Source organism: Cyprinus carpio, unplaced genomic scaffold, assembly GCF_018340385.1.
Source record: "Cyprinus carpio isolate SPL01 unplaced genomic scaffold, ASM1834038v1 S000006585, whole genome shotgun sequence".
Lineage (NCBI taxonomy): Eukaryota > Metazoa > Chordata > Actinopteri > Cypriniformes > Cyprinidae > Cyprinus > Cyprinus carpio.
The window spans coordinates 3,017,480-3,040,129 of record NW_024879238.1 but is presented as its reverse complement, the minus strand read 5'-3'; the positions used below and the strand labels follow the sequence as shown (position 1 = coordinate 3,040,129).

Here is a 22,650-nt window from a genome sequence, read left to right as displayed (position 1 = left end):
AGTAACGTTATTGTAAGCCAATTTGACATTACACAGTTTACACAAAACTTTTCAGTTTCCTTCTAATTCAAAATAAACCCACACCATGCTCGTCTTTTTCGTGGTCATGATTGAGCTCGCCACAACTGACACGAAGAAAACTCATGCAAGGCATGAGGTAAAAATGTAGTTATGCCCAGATACAGTTTTAAAAATAATGTATTATTTTTCAAATGTTTAATTTTAACTTGTTATTTAAAATGTTTTAAATGTAGCAATGGTAATTTGATGGTAACATAAAATGATGGTAATTTTAATGATAATCATGTTTTTTTTTTTTTTCTGTCGTGTAATCGACTGTTGTTTTCAGTGTCGACTAGTATTAACTGTACCGTTCAGTCGACTAGATCCGTACATCCCTAATGTGAATAGTTTGTAATTATGTAATCATTAAAAAACTGTAGTCTGATTACAAGAATTTTAAAATGTAATTTAATCTAATTATAAGTACTTAATTTTTGGAATCTGATTATGTAATCAGTTATTACCCAGCTCTGACTACAAGCCAAATATATGTACAATACTTAATTACACTTTTTAAGTATATTTTGATCAAATGATAGACTGCAAATATATGCCAAATATACTGTCAATATAAGTCAAGTATACCTAAGTGCAATTTATTTTACTTAAATGCAAAGTATTTTACTTAAATGCAAAGTATATTTTTGAGAAATACATAAAGTATATTTCTAAGTAGTACATTAAAGGTAGAATGTGAAAGTATGCTTTTTTTATTGTAGTTAAATGTAGTATACTAATAGCACAACTGAATAAACATATTTTTCTTAAGGGAATGCACTTTTCCATCCTAAAAATATATCTAAACTACAACATACTCTCTGTAACACTGCATTGGCTGACTATTAATGGTTACTTTTAAAACCATTAAAGGGTTAGCTCCTTATTAATGGCCAACTCCTTTTTATCTCTATGATCCTGATCCTGATTCTAAAACAATTTTATTGTTTGTATTGTGTATTGTATAATGTTTATTCTATAAAGTTCTATAGAAATCAAGGTGACTTGACTCAAAAGTACATTTCCACAAGCAAACATATTCATATATGTGCAGAGACTTGAGACTTCAATAATTCATATCCACACAGTTAATATTCAATAAAACTGTATTTTTGTAAAGAAATTAACTTATTTCTGGAAATATCCCATATTGATCTACCATTTTGTTGCAAATAAACTACTACAGAGATACACATTTTAGTTTTCTTGGTTACAATTCTGGAATCCAACTTTTTAAAAAGAGTATTTTGTCAAAATTAGACATTGTCTATAGAGGACAAATCACATATACTGATATAAAGAAACATTTCAGGCTATTGAAATACTTAATTTACTTTCAATCACTTTACCTTAAATTTACTTGAAATTAAGTGGATTTCAGAACCACTAAACTGAAAATAAGGAACTCATTTCAAACTGTGAATCATAGACAAGGCAGAAACATTTCTGTTTAATTAAATGTATTTTTCCAAAGTCTCAACAGCTTCATGTTTTGAGTATGTTCTCCAGTTGTCTGGGATCTTACCACTCCCTTCAAATGTTTTATTGTAGTATTTTTCAAGATCTTTCTGGAATCTGCACACAAACCACTTCCAGTAAGGCAGTTCGGAGAGGTCAGGGGTGATGCTCCAGTCTGCATAAACTCCTCCTGCTCTTCTGTATTCTCTCCAAGGGACTTTATCATCAGAGTGACTGGGATAAAAATTTCCATCACTTGCTACTGATGATGTGCAGATGTTAATACTCAAGTTTGTTGTTTTTCTGTAAAACCACCCATTCAATCCATTATTACGATGAATAGCAACACTGTGATCTCCATCATGATTTTCTATGGTGTTGGTGCAGATGGCTTTACAGAACGGACATTGAACCCAACAGCACTGACAGAGGTGATCAATCAGAAGCTCATCTGGTCTGAATTTAAAGTCCAGCTTTACTGGAAAAGTCTTTGTGTTAAATCTGCTTCTGATGTCAGATATTTTAACAGGAAGTTCTTTTCTGATCACATCTTCTAGAAGGTTGACATCATCAACATCATCATGTTTCAATCCACTGAGGTTTTTTACAGAAAAGATCAACTGATCTGAAAGCTGCTGTGTGAAACTCTTCAACCACAAACTAACATCTCCCCTGTTGAGTTGAACATGTTCAGTAGAATCATGTGCTGCTTTCATGATCTTCTGCTGCAGGCATTTAATGTTCTCTTCCATCTTGGGTAAAACACTGACACTGAACTGATCAGTGATGTACCGACTGACTTCATCTCTGATGAAACTTTTGAAATGATTTCTAGGATAATTAATGGAATCCATGGATTTGTCAAAATCCTCCTCTTCTGCCAGTGTCTTCAGGATGTGTTTCTCCAGATTTGATCTGCTTCCATTCAGTGATTCACAGTTTGATCTCATTTCATCTGTCAGATCTCTAGCTGTGTTCTTGTAGACACTCTGCACAATGGGCTCCTTAAGTTTCTGACAGATGATCTGACCTAAAATAGCAGCTGATGTTGCTCCATGACAGTATTTCTGGAAAATACTATAGTACTCATCTTTTTTGTCACTGAGGATTTCTATCATGTTCATTACGTCAATGTCTCTGATTGCTGGAGTGTCACTGATGATCTTCATGTTAATTTTCCAAAACAAATTAAACTCGTTCTTCAGAGTTTCTTCATCCTTTGCTTTGTCTTTGAGCTTTAAGGCAAGTTCTTTGCTCTTTTCAATGAGAGTGTTTTCATGATGTGTACTCTGATCATTGTTTTTTAAGGTCTCTTGATGAAGAATCTCATTCATTTTTTTCTTTGTTTCCCTCACAATTTTTTTCTCAAGCTCTTTGATTTTGGTTTCAAAGGATGTTTTCCACTGAATCAGTATTTCTGCATATGTGTCTTTCTCAAAGAACTCTGACATTGATTTTTCCACTTCTTCACTTGTCTTCTTCAGTTCTCTTTGAAGATAAGTTTCCTCAATTTCATGAATTGCTTCATTTTCTATTTTGTTGTGTAGTTTATTCTCAATTTTAAGCATGGAATTTTGAAGACTCCAGGACCACTTGCTGAATTCAGTCTCCAGTTTCCTATAGACTGAAATCTCCAGAGAGTTTCTGAAACTGAAGACAAATTTTTCATTAAGTAAAGCCTCCCAGAGATCTTTAATATGAATTTTGAAGTCTTTCAGCAGCATTCTATATGATTTTGAGGCATGAGACTTAATACATTTCTTCAGTTCTTGAATGTTTTCACAGTAGTTTGGGTTTGGTGGTGACATTGGTGGGTTTCCCTCCCAGAGCTGAGCGAAATACTTCACATCATTCTGAACATCAAATTTAATGACATCGCTGAAACATTCTGCATCACAGCCTTCCTCTTTAGCAGCGAGTTTTGTCATCTCATCTAATTTCTCCAGCAGTTGTCTTCTTGCCTCCATGTTTTTTTCTCTAGCTGCAACATCTGAAACGTTCTGATGCACAAACACACAGCTGGGATTCAGTCTGACCTTCTTCATCCTCATGAAGGCCTGAACAACAATCTGAAGAATGTCCTGCATCTCAGCTGTGTTTTCTCATCCAAAGATATTGATCAATGTCAGATTTGCAATACCAACAACAAATGTGGCAAATTCATTGTCATGATGTCTTGTTGATCTTCCAGCCAGTTCCGAAGCACGAAGCCCCTCAGTATCAACAACTAGAATATAGTCAAAGTTCATCTGTGTTTTCATCTCATCTGAGACTCCGATTAGCTGCATGAAAGCTCCTCTGGTGCATCTGCCAGCACTGACGGCAAACTGTAGTCCAAACATGGCATTCAGCAAGGTGGATTTCCCAGAGCTCTGGATCCCTACCCTGACAGCACAAAGACTCGCTGGTCTCCCAGTTTCTGGATGAGTTGATCTAGAACAGCAGAGATCCAGATCAGAGGAACATGAGCAGCATCTCCATCCATCAGCTCCAGTGGAAATCCAGAGATCATCATCTCTGCTGCAAGATTTGGGAGAGAAGAGAAGTCTTTCAGGTCTTTCTTGTTCTTCTTCACTGATGAACATGATTCATAGATTTGTCCGATCTCCCTCATGATGTGCTCCAAACCAAAGGTTGCAGCCTGAAGTTCCTCAGATATTGTCCCAAGTTCAGTTTGTTCCATTTTAAGTTGTTCTGACTTATGTTTCTCTTTCAGTTGTAAGACTGTTGACCATTTTTCATGATACTTGTGGTGTAGAGCAGAAAGATCAGCTGATGTATGCTCATCCAGGAAAATTCTGAGCCATTTGAGAAAAAACATCGTCTCAAGTTTATAATGTGAGCACATTTGTTTAATTAAGCGCATGATGAAATCACTGATGTCAAATTCATGCTGCTGTTCACGGATTTTATTCATTTGTGTTTTTTTTCTACTTATTTCCATTTCAATCTTTTCTCCTTGAGGACGATGTAGTTCTTTGTTGTTCTGACACCACTGATGCCACAGTTTCCCCTGATGAGGCAGAAATGATTCTTTGATGTTTCTCAGCTCTTTCTTCTTTAGCAAACTCATCATCTGCTTTGCTGCTTCTCTTCCTCTCCTGCAGTCTTCATCATCTTCTTCATCTACTCTGATATCTGAGTGTTGGGATACATCTTTAAGTCTGAAAGTGGAAGACAATTCTAAGAGACAAGCATTTATAACTTTTCTGAGTTCTTCAGATACATCTGACTGACTTTTGCATTTCAGACCAATTTTGAATTTCCCTTTCTTTATCTTAATTACAGAAGACTCATCATCTAAAAGACTAATGAGTGGCTTTCTGTCTTTGTACAGGTTTTGGATCTTTGCTGCATGTTTGTAATTCCTGTCCATTTGTGCTAGAAGAACAACATTGACTGAGGCCATTTCAGTGAGGATCTGCAGCTTGTTTCTCATGGTCTCCTGCATCACCGTGTAGATTACAGAATGCAACACAGTCAGTGAATTTATCATCATATGATCCAGATGGACAGTACCAGGCGATCTCCCACCCATCCATCAGGACTCTGGTTCTGCTGCTGCCTGGGCAGTTCCTGTGGAAGAACGTGTTGTGTTTCTCATTTATCAGACTGTTCATCAGCTGAGACTTGGATGAAGACACAGAGCCAAACCTGAAGAAACACACCATTGGAGTCTTTGCCTTGTAGATCGGCTGGGTTTGACTGATGATTTCATTGTTGTTTCTCATCTTCCAGCTCTTGCTGATTTGTCTGAATGTCCAGAGAGGAAACTCAATCTGTTTTGTGAATGGATCAGGAACAAGCAGAGGCAGAGCGTACTGACATTGGGACAGTTTAGTCATCAGCTGCTTCAGGAAACCATCAGCACAATGAAACATGGCCATCTGAACATCCATTGGGTGAACAGGATCAGACTGACTTGATGCTTTGTCTGACGTAGAGATGTTTTCGAAAAAATCATCAAAAATATCACTCTCTTCTTCAGATAAGTCGTTGTCTGTTTGTTGTTGTTTGATCCTTTTCGTTGGACTCTTTAGTTTTAATGTATCTTGCTCTGTAGTTCATCATCAGTAGTTTTTGTATGAAAGTCTGAATTGGCTCCTCTTCAGAATAAAACTCATGGGACTGTAATGAATGTTCAGTTATCTGAAGAACATCTGCAGCTCCGAGTTTATTGAGGTGCTTGCCTTCAACATGGAGTTTGTGGAATATATTATTCATTTTTAAATCTTTATTCTTCTGTAGGTGTTAATCTGTACTGATTCCTGCAGTTCCAATGTCCTTTATTTTCCCTGATGAAAAATAAATAAAGATTTTTTTCAGCTGTTACAGTCTACATAAATGATATGAAGAGTTTGGTTCCAAAACGCAATAAATGGTATTTAAAAAAATTGAGTGTCTGCCAAAATCCGTATAGTATCTGGACGGTATTGAAAAGTCCATTTTTAATTTTACGCAAAATACGATATCCGCCGAGTTATTCTGTCATATTTTCTCCCTTTTTTTTCCAAACCGCGACAAATGCCAATCTCCTTTCTTTGCAGAATACAATATATCCGCTCAAACAAGCACAGCGCATCATTCCACGCACTCTAGACATTAATGGCGGCGCTCTGAATACACACAGCATTCTAGTTTTTCTCATCTACTTTGTACTTTGTGATCATTAAAGAAGGGCTGCATGATAAATTGCATGTGACATCTCGTAAGAAAAGCCAGTTCTGTGATAAATCTCCATCCCATGCTTTCAGATGGAGCGGCATTTAATACACAGAGCCATACATCACTGACAAGTTATGCAATATCGCGTTCATAATTGCAGATGAGTTGCATTCGATTATGAACGCAGTATTGCGTAGCTTGTCAGTGTAAGTGTTTTTATTAATGCCCTTAATGTTTTTGTTAATACAGCTTATAGCACTAGTCAACTAATTGATTGTAACATGGCAAAGATGAATGCACTTTTGGAATTTCTGAGGTCTAATGTGATGTTGTTCATGTATGTTTCATGATGAAATTTTCTTTTATTGTTGTAATTAATTTATAGCATTAACAAGATGACCCGTTGAATTCTTTTGGGAGTGATGACTAATGAATGTATTTTTAGTCCAGTGCCTGTATATAAGATTAGTATTGACCAAGTTTAGAGGCTGTCATATGTGGATCAACTTACTTTGTGTATTTTTCAACAGTTTCAATATGAAAAAATAACTTTTATATTCATTCAATGAAAAATAAATAAATAAATAAATGTGTCATGATGGATTTATTGCATTTTGGGAAAAAAAAAAAATTTTTTATTATATATTTTTAAATTTTAATATATATTTTTTTTTTCTTTGTTATTATAACCTAAAGATGCTATGTGAAACTTTGAAACAGAAAATAGTGGTTTTCATCTTGCCACTTTCTTGGTAAAGAAAACACATTTTTTACTCAAATTGATCAAAATTTATTTATTGTGTTTTGGAACCAAACTCTATAGGTTTAATATAAATATAAACTTTAATATAAACTTGCCTTCCCTATTGTAACTGTCCCAAAGTTGCCAATTTTTGTTAGCTCAAAATTGAATAAAAAAAAACTTTTTAGGGAGCCAAAGTTCAATACACTGGGAAATAATACAGCTCTAGAAATGGCCAACTCCCAGACCTACTACTGAACTAGGGAGCTGTTTGAGACGGACTGTTAAAGTGCATATTTCAGGTTAAAACATTTTTTTTTTCAAATGAATATATAACCTTGTATGAAAATAGCATATGAACTGTTAATGCAGGATTTGAAAATGTTTTACAAGACCTGAGGGCACAAATTTAGAAGAAAAAAATATGGTTTCCTTTACAGTTCTCAAAAACCTTGTTTTCAACATCGTGTCATATGACATCATGAAAGGGAGTCGTGTGCCGCACTCTGTTGGTATTCAGTGAGCATGAGTCAGTGTGTGTTCGGTAGTTTCAATTTAACATTGTCATGATAAATTATTGTGTTTGTGGAGGTTGCACAAACTCCAGCCTGTCCGGACATCCAGTCCACGGGTTTCCTAACACAGCCTCCGAGCCTCTGTGCGTTTAAAGGGGTGGTATTATGCTAATTTTTTTAGTTTTTAATGTTTTTGTTTGGTCTTTAATGTTGTTTTTTGAGTTTAAAAGATCTGAGTACAATTCAAAAGGAGATATTTTATTTAACAGAAATCACTTTTCAAAAACTACAATGAACGGCTCATTTGGACTACAACGCATATTTTCCGGGATTTGTGATATCACAAAGATCGACGAATGGGTCGAAACCTGGTTAAGATGCACTAGAGAAAACAGTGAGTGTTAGCTTTCCTAAGACAGACGAACTTAGAGTTTTATCAGGCTTTAAATAGAGCTCAAATTGATTTGACTTTTATGCAATACACTGAAGCTGGCAGGCAGCTATGGTAAGGGGCATGACATTTTCCGTCTTGTCAGTGAGGTATTGCAAGATGACATTTAAAAATGTTACTTGTTGTGACCTAAGTATAGGCAACTTGTTATTGAAAAAACTAATTATTCAGATGTTTTTAATATTCAAATCTTTAATTTGTATTTATACATACAAGTGTTCAGCTCAGAATAATAAATAATCTCTTTCCTACACATACATGTGTCTGCTGGCCTGGAGAGGTCCATGCTCCAGGGGCTTAACTGTTTAGAAGCAGATTGTCTGCTGGAACGCCTCACTTCTTTCTTGGGACATTTCCAAACTCCCTGAAAACTGCAGTTGTTACGCCCCTCCTGAAAAAGAGCAATCTTGATAACACCATTTTGAGCAATTATAGACCAATATCTAATCTTCCTTTTATAGGCAGAATTATAGAAAAGGTAGTTCTTAATCAGCTGACCAAAAACTTAAACTCAAATGGATACCTGGACAATTTTCAATCTGGTTTCCGACCGCATCACAGCACAGAGACAGCGCTCATTAAGATAATAAATGAAATTCGCTTAAATTCTGATTCTGGCAAAATATCAGTTCTGGTATTACTAGATCTCAGTGCTGCGTTTGACACTGTTGATCATAACATAGTACTACAGAGACTGGAAAACTGGGTCGGGCTTACTGGGATGGTACTCAAATGGTTCAGGTCAAGAGAGCGTTGCAATAGTCTTAATAATATAATAAGAAAACATAAGTCTAAGTGGACGTCCATGACATGTGGAGTCCCACAAGGCTCAATTCTTGCACCGCTCTTGTTTAGTCTGTATATGCTCCCACTAAGTCAAATAATGAGAAAGAACCAAATTGCCTTTCACAGCTATGCTGATGATAACCAGATTTACCTAGCCTTATCGCCAAATGACTACAGCCCCATTGACTCCCTCTGCCAATGCATTAATGAAATTAACAGCTGGATGTGCCAGAACTTTCTTCAGTTAAACAAGAAAAAAGTCATTGCATTAGGAAACAAAGATGAAGTTCTGAAGGTGAATGCATACCTTGACTCTAGGGGTCTAACAGCTAAAAAATCAAGTCAGGAGTCTTGGTGTGATTCTGGAGACAGACCTTAGTTTCAGTAGTCATATCAAAGCAGTAACTAAATTAGCATACTATCATCTAAAAAAAATTGCAAGAATTAGATGTTTTGTTTCCAGTCAAGGCTTGGAGAAACTTGTTCATGCCTTTATCACCAGCAGGTGGGACTATTGTAATGGTCTCCTCACTGGCCTTCCCAAGAAGACCATTAGACAGCTGCAGCTGCTGCCAGAATTCTGACTAGAACCAGAAAATCTGAGCATATCAACCAGTCCTCAGACCCTTACACTGGCTTCCAGTTACATGTAGGATTGATTTTATAAAAAGTACTTTTACTTGTTTATGAATCACTCAATGACCTAGGACCAAAATATATTGCAGATATGTTCACTGAATATAAACCTAACAGAGCACTCAGATCAGTAGGATCGAGTCAGTTAGTAATACCAAGGTTTCACACAAAACAAGGGGAGTCTGCTTTTAGTTATTATGCCGCCCGCAGTTGGAATCAGCTTCCAGAAGAGATCAGATGTGCTTAAACATTAGTCACATTTAAATCTAGTCTCAAAACTCATCTGTTTAGCTGTGCATTTATTGAATGAGCACTGTGTGATGTCCGAACTGATTCCATTGTATCTTACGTATTCACTGTATTTTATGTAAAATCATTTTCTATTGTTTAACTGTTTTAAAATTCATTTTAAATAAGTAAATTTTTTAATCATTTTCAAAGTTTTAAAATTGCTTGTTTTTGTTTGTTTGTTTTTTAAATTATTTTTCTTCAATGATTATTTTACTTTCTTTTATGTAAAGCACTTTGAATAACCATTGTGTACGAAATGTGCTATATAAATAAACTTGCCTTGCCTTGCCAATGTGTACGAAATGTGCTATATAAATAAACTTGCCTTGGACTGTAAAAAAAAAAATAATAATAATTGTTTCAAACATAAAATAATTTGTTACCTCGCTGACTAAAAATATTAAGTTTAATCAACTTGACGTTATTTAATGTTGAGTTACAACTGAGATTTTTTTTAGTCAGCGAGGTAACAAATTATTTTAATTTGAAACCATAATTTTTTTTTTACATTGGCATGCCTCAAAGCCTGGGTGCAGTCAGACGCTTTTCCCACACAAGCACATAATGAAACAAAAACATGTTTCTCTCTCTCTCCTGTGGTGTTGAGAAACCTCTATATCAGGGATCCACAGATCTGGCCCACAGGATCCACTTTTCTGCAGAGTTTAGCTCTAACCCTAATCAGTGTCTTCAGGATCATTAGAGAAATCACAGGTAGGGAGAGTTTGATCAGGACTGGAGCTAAAGTCTGTATCGCATTGGCCCTCCAGGGCAAGATTTGAGGAACCCAGCTATATATCATGTAACATTAGTGTTGGATATTAACAAGTGTGACACGCTTATTCGTTTCTGTTATCAGTACTCATAGATGACCAATGCTAGCTTTGCTATTGCCTGATGACATATCGTTAGCTAACGTGTGTACATCTGTAAGCTAACACTGGTCTCTCAGCAAGACATCTGCCTTGTTCTCCTCACACAACTTAATTTGTCTTCTCTGATCGTTGTTCTGTTTAATCCTGGCCTGTCCCTGCTCTCTTGGCCGCATAGCAGGCTCATAATTGATCTGTGTTCCGTCATACGAGTGTAAAAAACATAAAAAATTTTCCACAGCTTCCGAACTGTCATTGCGATCGATTGTTTTTCTATTGTTTACACTGACCAATCTCCCTCTCATGTGTCACTTCCGGCTTTGGCAATTTTCAGATACAGAAGTAAAATTCTCTCACAAAAAATGACTCCAAAAGCCTTAATGGCATATTGTAAAGTATATTTGAAAGAAAAATCTAGTTCCTACATTATTTTTTCTATACATTGACTAACTGGGGTCTCTAACCTGGAATATGCCCTTTAAGGCCTATTCACACCAAAGATGATAACTATAAAAATGACTATAAGGAAAGCACAACCTCGTAACCTTGATTCCCTGAGAGGAAAACGAGTGTTGTGTCACTTGACACTATGGTGAAACTCCTGTTTACTCTGTTACTGAAGCCTGATTTGTTCACTTTTGTGTAGTTGCACAAACCAATGGCACTGTCACCCAACAAAAGGGGAGGAGCAATCGCTATACAAGTCGGCTCAATGTCAAACGTTGCCATTTCATCAGAATCTTTCGACTGAAGCAACAGTCATCGATTCGCGTGCAGGTTTATATCACTGCAACTTATGCAATGCTCATTAACTTATCTCAGGTAAACGAGGTTATGTTAGTAACCAGATTGTTCCCTATTGAACGGCCTCTCCCTTTGTGTTGCTTAATGCTATAGGGAACGCATTCCAATAGCACCGTGCTATAAGCAACTGCGGGATGAAGCTTCCTCCTCACACCTATAGGGCACTGCAAGCCTACTGAGGTGTAAGCCAAGGCTATACCATTCACTATCCAGCAAGATCAGCGAGGTCTCTGCTGCATAGCATACAAAGAGCTGCTCTGAGTATCTGAACAGACCAGAGTGCTTATACCACACATTCTAAGGGCCTGAACAGGGCAAATGTGATTAATTCATTAATAAGAAATTAATATTGTGGTATATATTCAACACATATTTGTTTGAGACAATTCAATAATGAGAAGTATATATTGTGCTAAAAGACACAATATAGTCTTTTTTTTTCTTTTTTGTGTAAATGAAAGTTTTTTGTATTGAGGCAGAACTGTATAAAGCCACAGAAGAACTGTTGTGTCTTTTAACAAAACACAACAGGTGTTTGACTTGAAGCAGCACTGCAAAGACGTTCACAGATGTGTGCACACACTGCCAGAGCTGTGTGAGGTTGCGTTTACACTTGGCATTAACATGCAACCTGTATCTGGATGTTGTCCACAAACATATTGAAAAGATAAGTGTAAATGCACTGTGTTCTGATTGACTGACTGACGATCTGATGCTGGCATGTTAATGCCATGTCTAAACGCAGCCTGAGATCACTTACATGCTACTTTTGTGAGGGTCGGGGGAAGGGATGTAATTTGTTTTTTGTTTTTTTAACATTCTAAAACCTCTTTATTCCAAAGATACTACAAGCTAGTCAGTGTGTTCAGTAGGTGTAATCTATTATAAGTTGCTTCAGAGGTATTGCAAGTCTTACATACACAACAATAATAAAACAGTGCAAAATTTTAAAAAAAGGAAATTTACTTTTGGAACTTAAGTACTTTTAAAAGTAAGTATTTCTGTACTATTTCTTAAGTAAAAAACTGTCTTTCAAGTAATGGAGTTGTGTACTTTGTCCACCTTTGCAAAGTGCAGAGCACTTTTGGCACGTAGCCGTGCCTCGGTTTGAGGAATACTTTACAGTCGCTAGGCCCAAACTCAAGACAGGAAACACTGACTGACAGTGCTTGCAAGTCACACATTCACTGGCCGGCCACTTAATAAGCCCTGTTGTCCAAGGCCAATGTTATTATACAGATCTTAGATGGATGCACTGCAAGGGCTTTTAAGCTTGCTGTAAACTCTGTCTTCAGCTGTGTCAAACATGGTGAGAGTGGTAGAATTATAGGGGTTAACATGGGCCAAGTAATGTCAATACTGTCATGCAATGTCAATACTGTTACCATTTAAAAACTTTTAACAATTATTACATTTAATATAATCAATATATACAAGTAACACCCTTTCAAAGTTTACAACATGTGCTTTTGTGAACTTGACTATTAGCTAACAATTAGCAAATTTGTTTGAAATCATCAAGCCTGTTACTGTCAACCTGTTGCTTTTTAGAGTAACAGGTTTTGCCGTGGATAACAGGGATGACATAGTTTGTGTCACCCTGTTTTTAAAAATGTAAAAATTGTTTGTGTAAAATTCAAACATTTTAAAGGTCACCCTATGTATATTATTGAGCTAATGCCTATATCATTCAGTGGCATTAGTTAATTTTTAGTTAGTATTGTTGGTATTGTTACTATTACTATTGTTGTTGTTAATGATCAGGATAGGATGATCAGTTTCTTTTTTTTCCCCATAACTTATTTTCAATAATGCATCCATGTACATTCATTTACAGACAAGAGCAGCAAGGTGACTGCAGACATTCACCCCAGTTTTGCAATGTTCAAGAAAGTGAAATCAAATTTCAGCATCAAGAACTTGGTCTGGATTCAGACGATCACACAAAGACCAAGATCTGATCATCTTCCTTGCCTAATAATTGAACCAGATCAGTTTACTTTAAGTTCTGTGAGGGGACACAGAAGACCAAGATCTGATCATCTTCCTTGCCTAATAATTGAACCAGATAGATGTGAAGACTTATCACATAGTTCTAATTAAACTACACACTCACCTAAAGGATTATTAGGAACACCTGTTCAATTTCTCATTAATGCAATTATCTAATCAACCAATCACATGGCAGTTGCTTCAATACATTTAGGGTGTGGTCCTGGTCAATACAATCTCCTGAACTCCAAACTGAATGTCAGAATGGGAAAGAAAGGTGATTTAAGCAATTTTGAGCGTGGCTTGGTTGTTGGTGCCAGACGGGCCGGTCTGAGTATTTCACAGTCTGCTCAGTTACTGGGATTTTCACGCACAACCATTTCTAGGGTTTACAAAGAATGGTGTGAAAAGGGGAAAAGCATCCAGTATGCGGCAGTCCTGTGGGGTGAAAATGCCTTGTTTGATGTTAGAGGTCAGAGGAGAACGGGCCGACTGATTCAAGCTGATAGAAGAGCAACTTTGACTGAAATAACCATTTGTTACAACCGAGGTATGCAGCAAAGCATTTGTGAAGCCACAACACGCACAACTTTGAGGTGGATGGGCTACAACAGCAGAAGACCCCACCGGGTACCACTCATCTCCACTATAAATAGGAAAAAGAGGCTACAATTTGCACGAGCTCACCAAAATTGGACAGTTGAAGACTGGAAAAATGTTGCCTGGTCTGATGAGTCTCGATTTCTGTTGAGATATTCAGATGGTAGAGTCAGCATTTGGCGTAAACAGAATGAGAAACATGGATCCATCATGCCTTGTTACCACTGTGCAGGCTGATGGTGGTGGTGTAATGGTGTGGGTGATGTTTTCTTGGCACACTTTAGGCCCCTTGGTGCCAATTGGGCATAATTTAAATGCCACGGCCTACCTGAGCAGTGTTTCTGACCATGTCCCATCCCTTTAAGACCACCATGTACCCATCCTCTGATGGCTACTTCCAGCAGGATAATGCACCATGTCACAAAGCTCGAATTATTTCAAATTGGTTTCTTGAACACGACAATGAGTTCACTGTACTAAAATGGCCCCCACAGTCACCAGATCTCAACCCAATAGAGCATCTTTGGTGATGGGGTGGAACGGGAGCTTCGTGCTCTGGATGTGCATCCCACAAATCTCCATCAACTGCAAGATGCTATCCTATCAATATGGGCCAACATTTCTAAAGAATGCTTTCAGCACCTTGTTGAATCAATGCCACGTAGAATTAAGGCAGTTCTGAAGGCGAAAGGGGGTCAAACACAGTATTAGTATGGTGTTCCTAATAATCCTTTAGGTGAGTGTAGTATTGTGTAACACTTGTGTTGGTAACAGGGCTGACAAAAAGACCAAAACATGAGGTACAAAAATAGTCATAAAAATAATTACATAGCCTGAGATGGTACAATACAATTTCTTGTCATTTTTAGGTGTCTTAATTTCATGGATATTTAAAAAATGTTGATTAAACTTATTTTATTAAAAGAAAAAATCCAAGTGAAAAAGACACCAATTTCGTGGAATGACCCTTCAGCATTTTCTTCAGTGTTTTAACATGATTCCAATAATAGAGTTTCTCTGTTTTGCCACAGTTAGTTGTGATGTGGTCTCTGCTATTCTCTGAAATTTAACATTATTTCTAAAACTTGATCTTTATAGTTTTGTTCTTGGTGTGAATGGGTCTTTAGTCTGGCATAGCTAGATTTTTGACTGCCAGCAGAAGATCTGCACCTTTCCACAAGCCATCTGACTGGCATGTCATTTATTTAAACCGACTCCACCGGGCAGGGACACAGGCAAGAGACATAAGTATCACTTTGATTTGTCCGCTTTTCTACACTTTGCTTCAGTTCTGTTTGAGTTTTTATGACCATCTCTTACTATGTGTTTCCATATCCCCACTATTACTACCACTCACAAACCACGCATCATACACTATAGTCAGCGCAATCCCAACAACCTGGAGGGTATTTAATAGGTCTGCCCCCACGTAAGATTTTTCTAGTTACTAGTCGTTCATTTGTGTCATTATTCAACTAATCGCAGGTTTAAATTAAATTTACATCTATAATCCATAATGAGCCTTAATCCGCGCTCAAGCACATGCATTAAGTTTGCCACAAAGCACAGGCAGATGTAGCCTTATAATTGTGAAAAAAGGAGACATTTTTATTATTTATTAATAAACAAATGTTTTCTTGTCGGCTGCAAGATGAAATTCACAGTGCTGTCTCTCTCCACATGGACACGCCTTTAAAGAGAAATACAACCTTCACAGATTACACAATGCTTTCGTTCTGAATTGATTCGTTTAAAAGACATTTTAAGCCTTCTGTAAGTATATTTCTCATGTATGTGAGACACCACAATTTTAAGTTATCAGGAAAAAATTCAAGTAATCGAGAGGGCGCCTCCCTGTCATGCAATTAACCCAAAACAAACAAATAAGATTTGTAATGAAGTAAAATATGTGGACAAATAAGAATAAATGCTGCGCGTCACACTCAGCATCACGGGCTGCGAAAATCTTGCACTATTTTGCACTATTTTAAGGTATTGAAACATACCTGCATTTAAATGCAGCTGCAATTTATTTATTTATTTATTTTTTTACTTAAATGATATGAAAGCAAGTAAAGAAGGCTCCCTTTAAAATCACTCACATTGTCAATTAATTAAGCTCTTTTTTACATTGTGTGCATTTTGTTGATTATAATGAGAGTACTTGAGTTTAAACGTGAGGATGTTTTATTAATCAGTCCATTCTTTAGAGTTTCAAGGATTTAGTTTAAATCGTGCAGGTTTGAATTTATTCGTTTCTTGTTTTAATTAGGCCTAAAATAATGGGACTGGAGCGAAAGTATACAGTGCCTCACGTTTTACTAAAATAAAGGAAAGAATTTATAAAAACGCAACAATTTCTTAATCAGTGTACAGACAGATATCTTTTTCCCCAAGAAGTTTAATTGTCAAAATAAAGGACAGGTAACGAATAACAAAGTATATGTGTGACAAAAATGCATGTTGTTTGTTTTATTAAAGGAATTTTTAAATATAGGCCTATAATATATGAGAATATTGACATTTTGCATATAAATCCATGTATGTAGTCTAGCTCACTAAAATAGGCTACCACTTTTTAATGCTCCAATGCAAAAAAAAGAAAGCCACAATTTCTTTTGAATAATATAACACATAATTCATATTATATAAAATAATACTGCACACCTATTAAATGTGTCAAAGTCCTTGACATTTATCCGCTTGAATTCGTTCTAAGAAACGCACATAACTTCAGAGGTACTAAACTTTCATCTGTGAATATTAAATATTTTAACTACAGTGTTTTTCTTTCATTTTCCCCGAATGCAGCCAACAAATGTAACACATTGGTGAGACAAAGCTGACGGCTGGTTTGCGAAAAAAAGTGCTTTGATGCGCTTGTTTGATAATGTGGTTAAAGCGCCACTCAGCGGTCAAAAGCTGCAAATGCACTTTGTAGACGCTGTGACGGCGATTTTGGTTGGCCACCTACTGTACTTACTCGTGTAACTAACTCCTGTCACGTCTTTAAATAGGGAAAATAGGGGAAGTGTTTGGTGGCTTATAAAATTCATCCCTGTTTGGATCCTAAGGAATTAATTATGCTAAGCTAAATGCTAAAACGCGCGCTACAGTGATTGAGTGCTCACACTGAGGACCAGGAGAGGTATGTATCAACTCGTCTAATTTAATAGAAGAACATAGTGGAATATGAAAAAAACGGTGGCATTTTCCTTTAATAAATAGTATAGTGAATAAATGAAATGATCATAACTAAAGGACATATGAAAGCACATATTTCTGTACATTTCAAAATAAGGTGCATTAAAAGTCAATTAATTCTTGATTAATATGAATATTTTATTTTAACCGTGTCTCCACGTACTATTAAATAAAATTCTAGTGCTATCTATTAAATAACATCAGAGTAAGCGAGTTTTTTGGATATGGTAAGATTAAACTTATTTTAGTGAAATAAAGTACCACATTTTAGCCATTGTTTTGTTAGGGTGCGTACACAAAATGTTATTTTATCCTTGCTTTTCTAGAAAATCCTTAAATCTATATGCTTTCTAACAGCTCCAGTGTGGTCGTAAATATTTAAATTTAATATGGCTTTAAGCACTATGCATCGTTTAAAGTTTCACTTTCCCCATAACTAAGCCGGTAAATGTGGTGTTTACATCAAATAATAATAATATGAGTTTACTCATGATATGAACCCAGAGTCGCTGTATCAGTAGGAAAGTGATAAAATGATGATCTTGCATCTGAAGACTTTGTGTTGAATTTCAGGGCAAAAAACAAAACAAAAACATTGTCGAACAGCAATATAAAATGCGTAAAACTATTAACAATTAATCTACAATTAATTGTACTATAAAATATACTACGATTGGAAAATACTGTAAATTGATCAACTCTTCAGCATGATGACGTTGAATGTCTCTGACAGTGCCTGTAGTAACCATCTTTTTAAAGAAACGTAACCGTTTTTAAAAAATCACGAGTGGGGTTTTATGTCGTAGAATAAAAATATGAAAGTGGCTTGAGCTGTGTGTGAACCATGAACCTTATTTTAGGGGATTTAACCAAAACACACATTCAAAAAACCCACTGACTCTGGGACGATGGAACCAGAAGTGCTAAAATGCTAACTCACTTCCAGTTTTTTGCCTACAAAGTAACATCATAATTCTACCACTCTATAGATACCATCTTTTTATATGTATTGACAAGTCTCCAGGGCTGTCATTCCATCATGGCAACAGCCGTTTTGTTTCTGACACGCGCAGTACATGGTAGACCAATCACAAAGGACTGCACCATCTGACCAATCACAGCAGTGAGGGCTCACAGAAAGGAGGGGTTTAAAGAGACTGATTCTTTAAGCTGCTTCGCAAGAGTTGTTTACGAATCATTTAGAAATTAGGTAAAATTAAATGTTTTTTGAGAAAACAAAAGTGTTTTTTTGACCTGCATGGATGTAAACCTGATTTTGGAGACTCCAAAAAATATTTAGCAACCTTAAAAATGGCATGATAGCGGCACTTTAAAGAACAATGTCTGAAGAAAAAAAATGTTGAATTTAGAATTGTATTTTGTTTCCCTATATCAAAACAATTGCATAGAAACATGCATGTCTGAGTGCTAAAAAATGCAAATTCTTTTTGTCAATTTGAGGCACATTATCTTGCTCTCTGTAGTCTATTCACCAAATTCTATATTTAAATCAGTTTCAGGGATATTGGAAGTAGGGATTTTGTTAATTTGAACAGCTATTGAAGTTACCAAGAGTTTCAAACATGCAGTATTGTAACACGTCTGAAACAAATCCCATGCTTCATAGGGAAACGTGGTTGCTTTCACCACACATTGCATTCACTTCAATAAACCAAGATTTTCCTCACCTGGGTTAATTATTCTTTAAGTTCTGTGAGGGGACACAGAATTTATTTTTCTTTTTTATTGTTATAAAATGTGAAGCATAGTCTTAGACCAAAAAGCAGAATATTAGGCAGAATCACTGATAATGCCCCAAACATTTAAGGTCTTTAATACTTGAAATAATTAATACTGGGTAATTCTAAACCCCAGGTAAACAAGATCCTGGGTAATCTTATTTTATGTTTCACAGTGTTCATACTTTACCTAGAATTAAAAATTAAACCTGCTCATTAATAATCTGATGTGTCACACTGTACATTCCAAAACACTAGGTTACTATTATTATTTGCATATTTGCATTGTCAAAAGTGTTGACTAGATAAACACAAAATAATTTTGGTTTTTGACCATTGAGAATGGGTAGGACACAACAATTTGGACATGGAGCTGCAATAAGATCTCAATATCTTTTTTTATTTTGGTTTTGACACAACAATTTGGACATGGAGCTGCAAAAAAAAAAGTTAAAAAAATGTGTGTAAAAAAAAAAAAAAAGTTTCTTAGGAAACACATACAGGGCTTTAAAAAAAAAATTATTAATAATTATTGATTTAGAGGAAAAAAGGAAGTTTGGAAAAATAATATTTATAACACTCAAACAGGTATGTCCTATACAGTTGTTTTGATAGACGGAAACAAGATGCATTCCTAGTTTAAACATTACTTTTTCTTCAGACATTCAGATTTAAATACAGTAAGTATCAGCTAGGTAATATTCAACAATCTGGACATGGAGCCTCATTGAGATCCCCATATCCAGTACAGGTTCAAAAGTTTGGAAACATTACTATTTTTTATGGTTTTGAAAGAAGTTTCTTCCGCTCATCAAGCCTGCATTTATTTGATCAAAAATACAGAAAAAAAAACAGTAATATTGTGAAATATTATTACAACTTTAAAATAATAGTTTTCTATTGCGTTGAATATACCATTAAAAAAAAAAATTTATTCCTGTGATGCAACAGCTGAATTTCAGCATCATTACTCCAGCCTTCAGTGTCACATGGAACATCCAGTCTATCACATGATCATTTAGAAATCATTCTAATATTCTGATTTATTATGAGTGTTGGAAACAGTTCTGCTGTCTGATATATTTGATGAATAAAAGGTTAAAAAGAACTGCATTTATTCAAAATAAAAAAAATAAAAAATTCTAATAATATATTCTAATAATATATTTTCTTTTACTATCACTTTTTATCAAATTTAAACACATCCTTGCTGAATAAAAGTATTGATTTTATTAAAAAAAAGAAAGAAGAAAAAAAATTACTGACCCCAAATTACTGACCAGTAGTGTATATTGTTATTAAAAAAAATGTATATTTTTAAAAAATAGCGTCTTTTTTTTTTTTTTTTTTTACTTTTTATTCATCAAAGTATCCTAAAAAAAAGATCACATGTTCTGAAACAATATTAAGCAGCAGAACTGTTTCCAACTTTGATAATGAATCATCATATTAGAATGATTTCTAAAGGATCATGTGATAATGATCCCAAAAATTCAGCTTTGCATCACAGAAATAAATGATAATTTAAAGTATAATAAATTTAAAAAACAATTATTTTAAATTGTAATAATATTATAACAATATTACATTTTTTTCTGTATTTTTGATCAAATAAAATCCAGGCTTGATGAGCAGAAGAAACTTCTTTCAAAAACATTAAAAATAGTAATGTTTCCAAACTTTTGACCTGTACCGTATCTGGGACTTGAATGATATAAGGCCCTTGAAAATAAACATTCCAAAAAGAAAAGTTTATTAAGAAATGGACTCTAAAATAATATTATGATATCGTTCTGCAACCGTGAATGAACGTCGCTTTATTGTGACATTTCAAAGAGGCACAAAGTCACTTTCACAGACTTTTAAATTAAATGTTTCCTCCTGGTGGGAATAAACCTGCCCAACTCAATCCGAGCAATCTCTTCCATCTTTATTGGACCACTCTAACTCTAGCATTCCTCTTCTTCTAATTTCTAATTCATAATTGTTAAAAAAATAAAGCTTGCCCCTTTTAGAACTTACACTGGATTCATTTACTTGTGACTATGCTCGTTTTCTTAAAAAAAAACAACAACTAACACTAGACTTTTCTATTCTTTTTTCTGTTCTATTCATTTCTTTTTATTCATTATACAATATACCAAAAACAAAAAAAAGACCTCTAACTCTAGCTTGCTCTATTTTTTCTATTCTATCCGTTTTCTTTTTATTTATTAAATAATTTATTATATAATTAAAAAATATATTGCTATGTGTAATATGATAAGCTAACTGATAGCACTAGCATATTAATTGCTCTTTGTTGATTTTGATTGCTTCCATTGTCCTCATTTGTAAGACGCTTTTAGATAAAAGCGTATTCTGCTAAATGACAATCGACTCGCTAAATGAAAAATGTAAATGTTGGTTTATTCCCCGTACACAGAATAAACCAGTTAGGATCACTTAGACGGAATGACCCAGTTAGGATTATTTACGGAATGACCCATTTGTTTTTATTTAGGTTTAATAGTATGTTGAATTATGGTGTTAATGTAAACTTTGTTTAGGATTACATTTCAGATTACTCATCAGTGAACCCTGCCCTAAGATTCATAAATGAACTATTCACTGAATATGGCATGTACAATTATAAAATCCACACCACACACAACAGATGTTCACTCATTTCTCTAAATGCGGACATTGCGATCAACAATTCAACTGTGTTGTTATGCAGCAAATTATAAATGAAAAACAAAAATGTTTGTAAGTCAAAAGACAAACTGCATATGGAAACGCTTTTCCTTCTCTGTGTCATCAGTTCAGTTATACACTGAAAAATGTGAGTTCTCTGATAAAAATGTCTATTTATAGGAAGTGGAAAAGTTTTGCTTTCTTAAAATCACCTGACATTGCCAAAGAAAGAAAGTGAAAGCATTCTGTGTTATCTTTGGAGGTGTCTATGATTGCCACCCAAACTTTCTGTCCTTTCTGATAAAACATCTATTTATCGACGGAACGGGGAAAAGTTTTGCATTCTCAAAAATCACCTGACATTGCAGAAAGAAAGTGAAAGTGTTCTGTGTTATTTGTGGTGATGTCCATCAACTGATTTGAATTAAGTGAACTTTTGTGCTTTTGATATTTCTGCATAAAGTTATTAGTACTTTCATGGTAACACTTAAGATTACAACCCGCAACGTACTGCATAATTAAACAGGATTTACAGCATACATTTTTTTGTAATTATAGTATACCTGTATGTATACATAAAGGAATAAAATGTTTGGGGAATAAAGTACTGCATAATTAAACAGGATTTACAGCATACATTTTTTTGTAATTATAGTACTAAGGGGGTACCTATTCTAATATTACGTGGTATGACCTAACAACAATTTTATATTTGCAAGCGATTTAGCAAAAACATACACTGTGTAGCTACTTTTTTTAAATAACCTACACATATAAAACGCTGGTATTGTTTCAATCCAAACGCTCGGTTGAGACTGTTTTTTATATTTCAAAAGAATTTGGTTAACTATATAAGCTGTATGTATGACCTACTGTATAAATAATCATTTCAGAGCATTTGTTGTAGCCACTTACCATGGAACAAGGATGGGGAACAAAGCACCACTTTACAGCCCGCAAATGTTCTATTTACACTGTAACTACTTGGAGCAAGGGGGGAACAAGTTGGATGTAAACACAGAACAAGTGTATATTTGCCACAGTATTACAGAGAAAAATATAGCACTAGTTTTAATTTAATAGTTCGATGGGCAAAATTAAACCCTCGCTTTTTTTTTTGTTTGTTTTTCCTATTAAAAAAACACCACAGTATACATCC

General features: G+C 35.1%; 1 protein-coding gene across 1 annotated transcript in view; it reads right to left on the bottom strand.

The window, feature by feature from the left end:
* Window positions 1-1,148: 1,148 nt before the first annotated feature.
* The window catches only part of LOC109090256 (interferon-induced very large GTPase 1-like), a 24,916-nt gene continuing 3,414 nt past the window's right edge, over window positions 1,149-22,650 (bottom strand). The window contains 3 exon segments of the mRNA XM_042754713.1: window positions 1,149-3,904; window positions 3,907-4,945; window positions 4,947-5,575. Of these exon segments, the coding sequence (XP_042610647.1) occupies window positions 1,515-3,904; window positions 3,907-4,945; window positions 4,947-5,575 (4,058 nt within the window). The 3' untranslated portion in view covers window positions 1,149-1,514.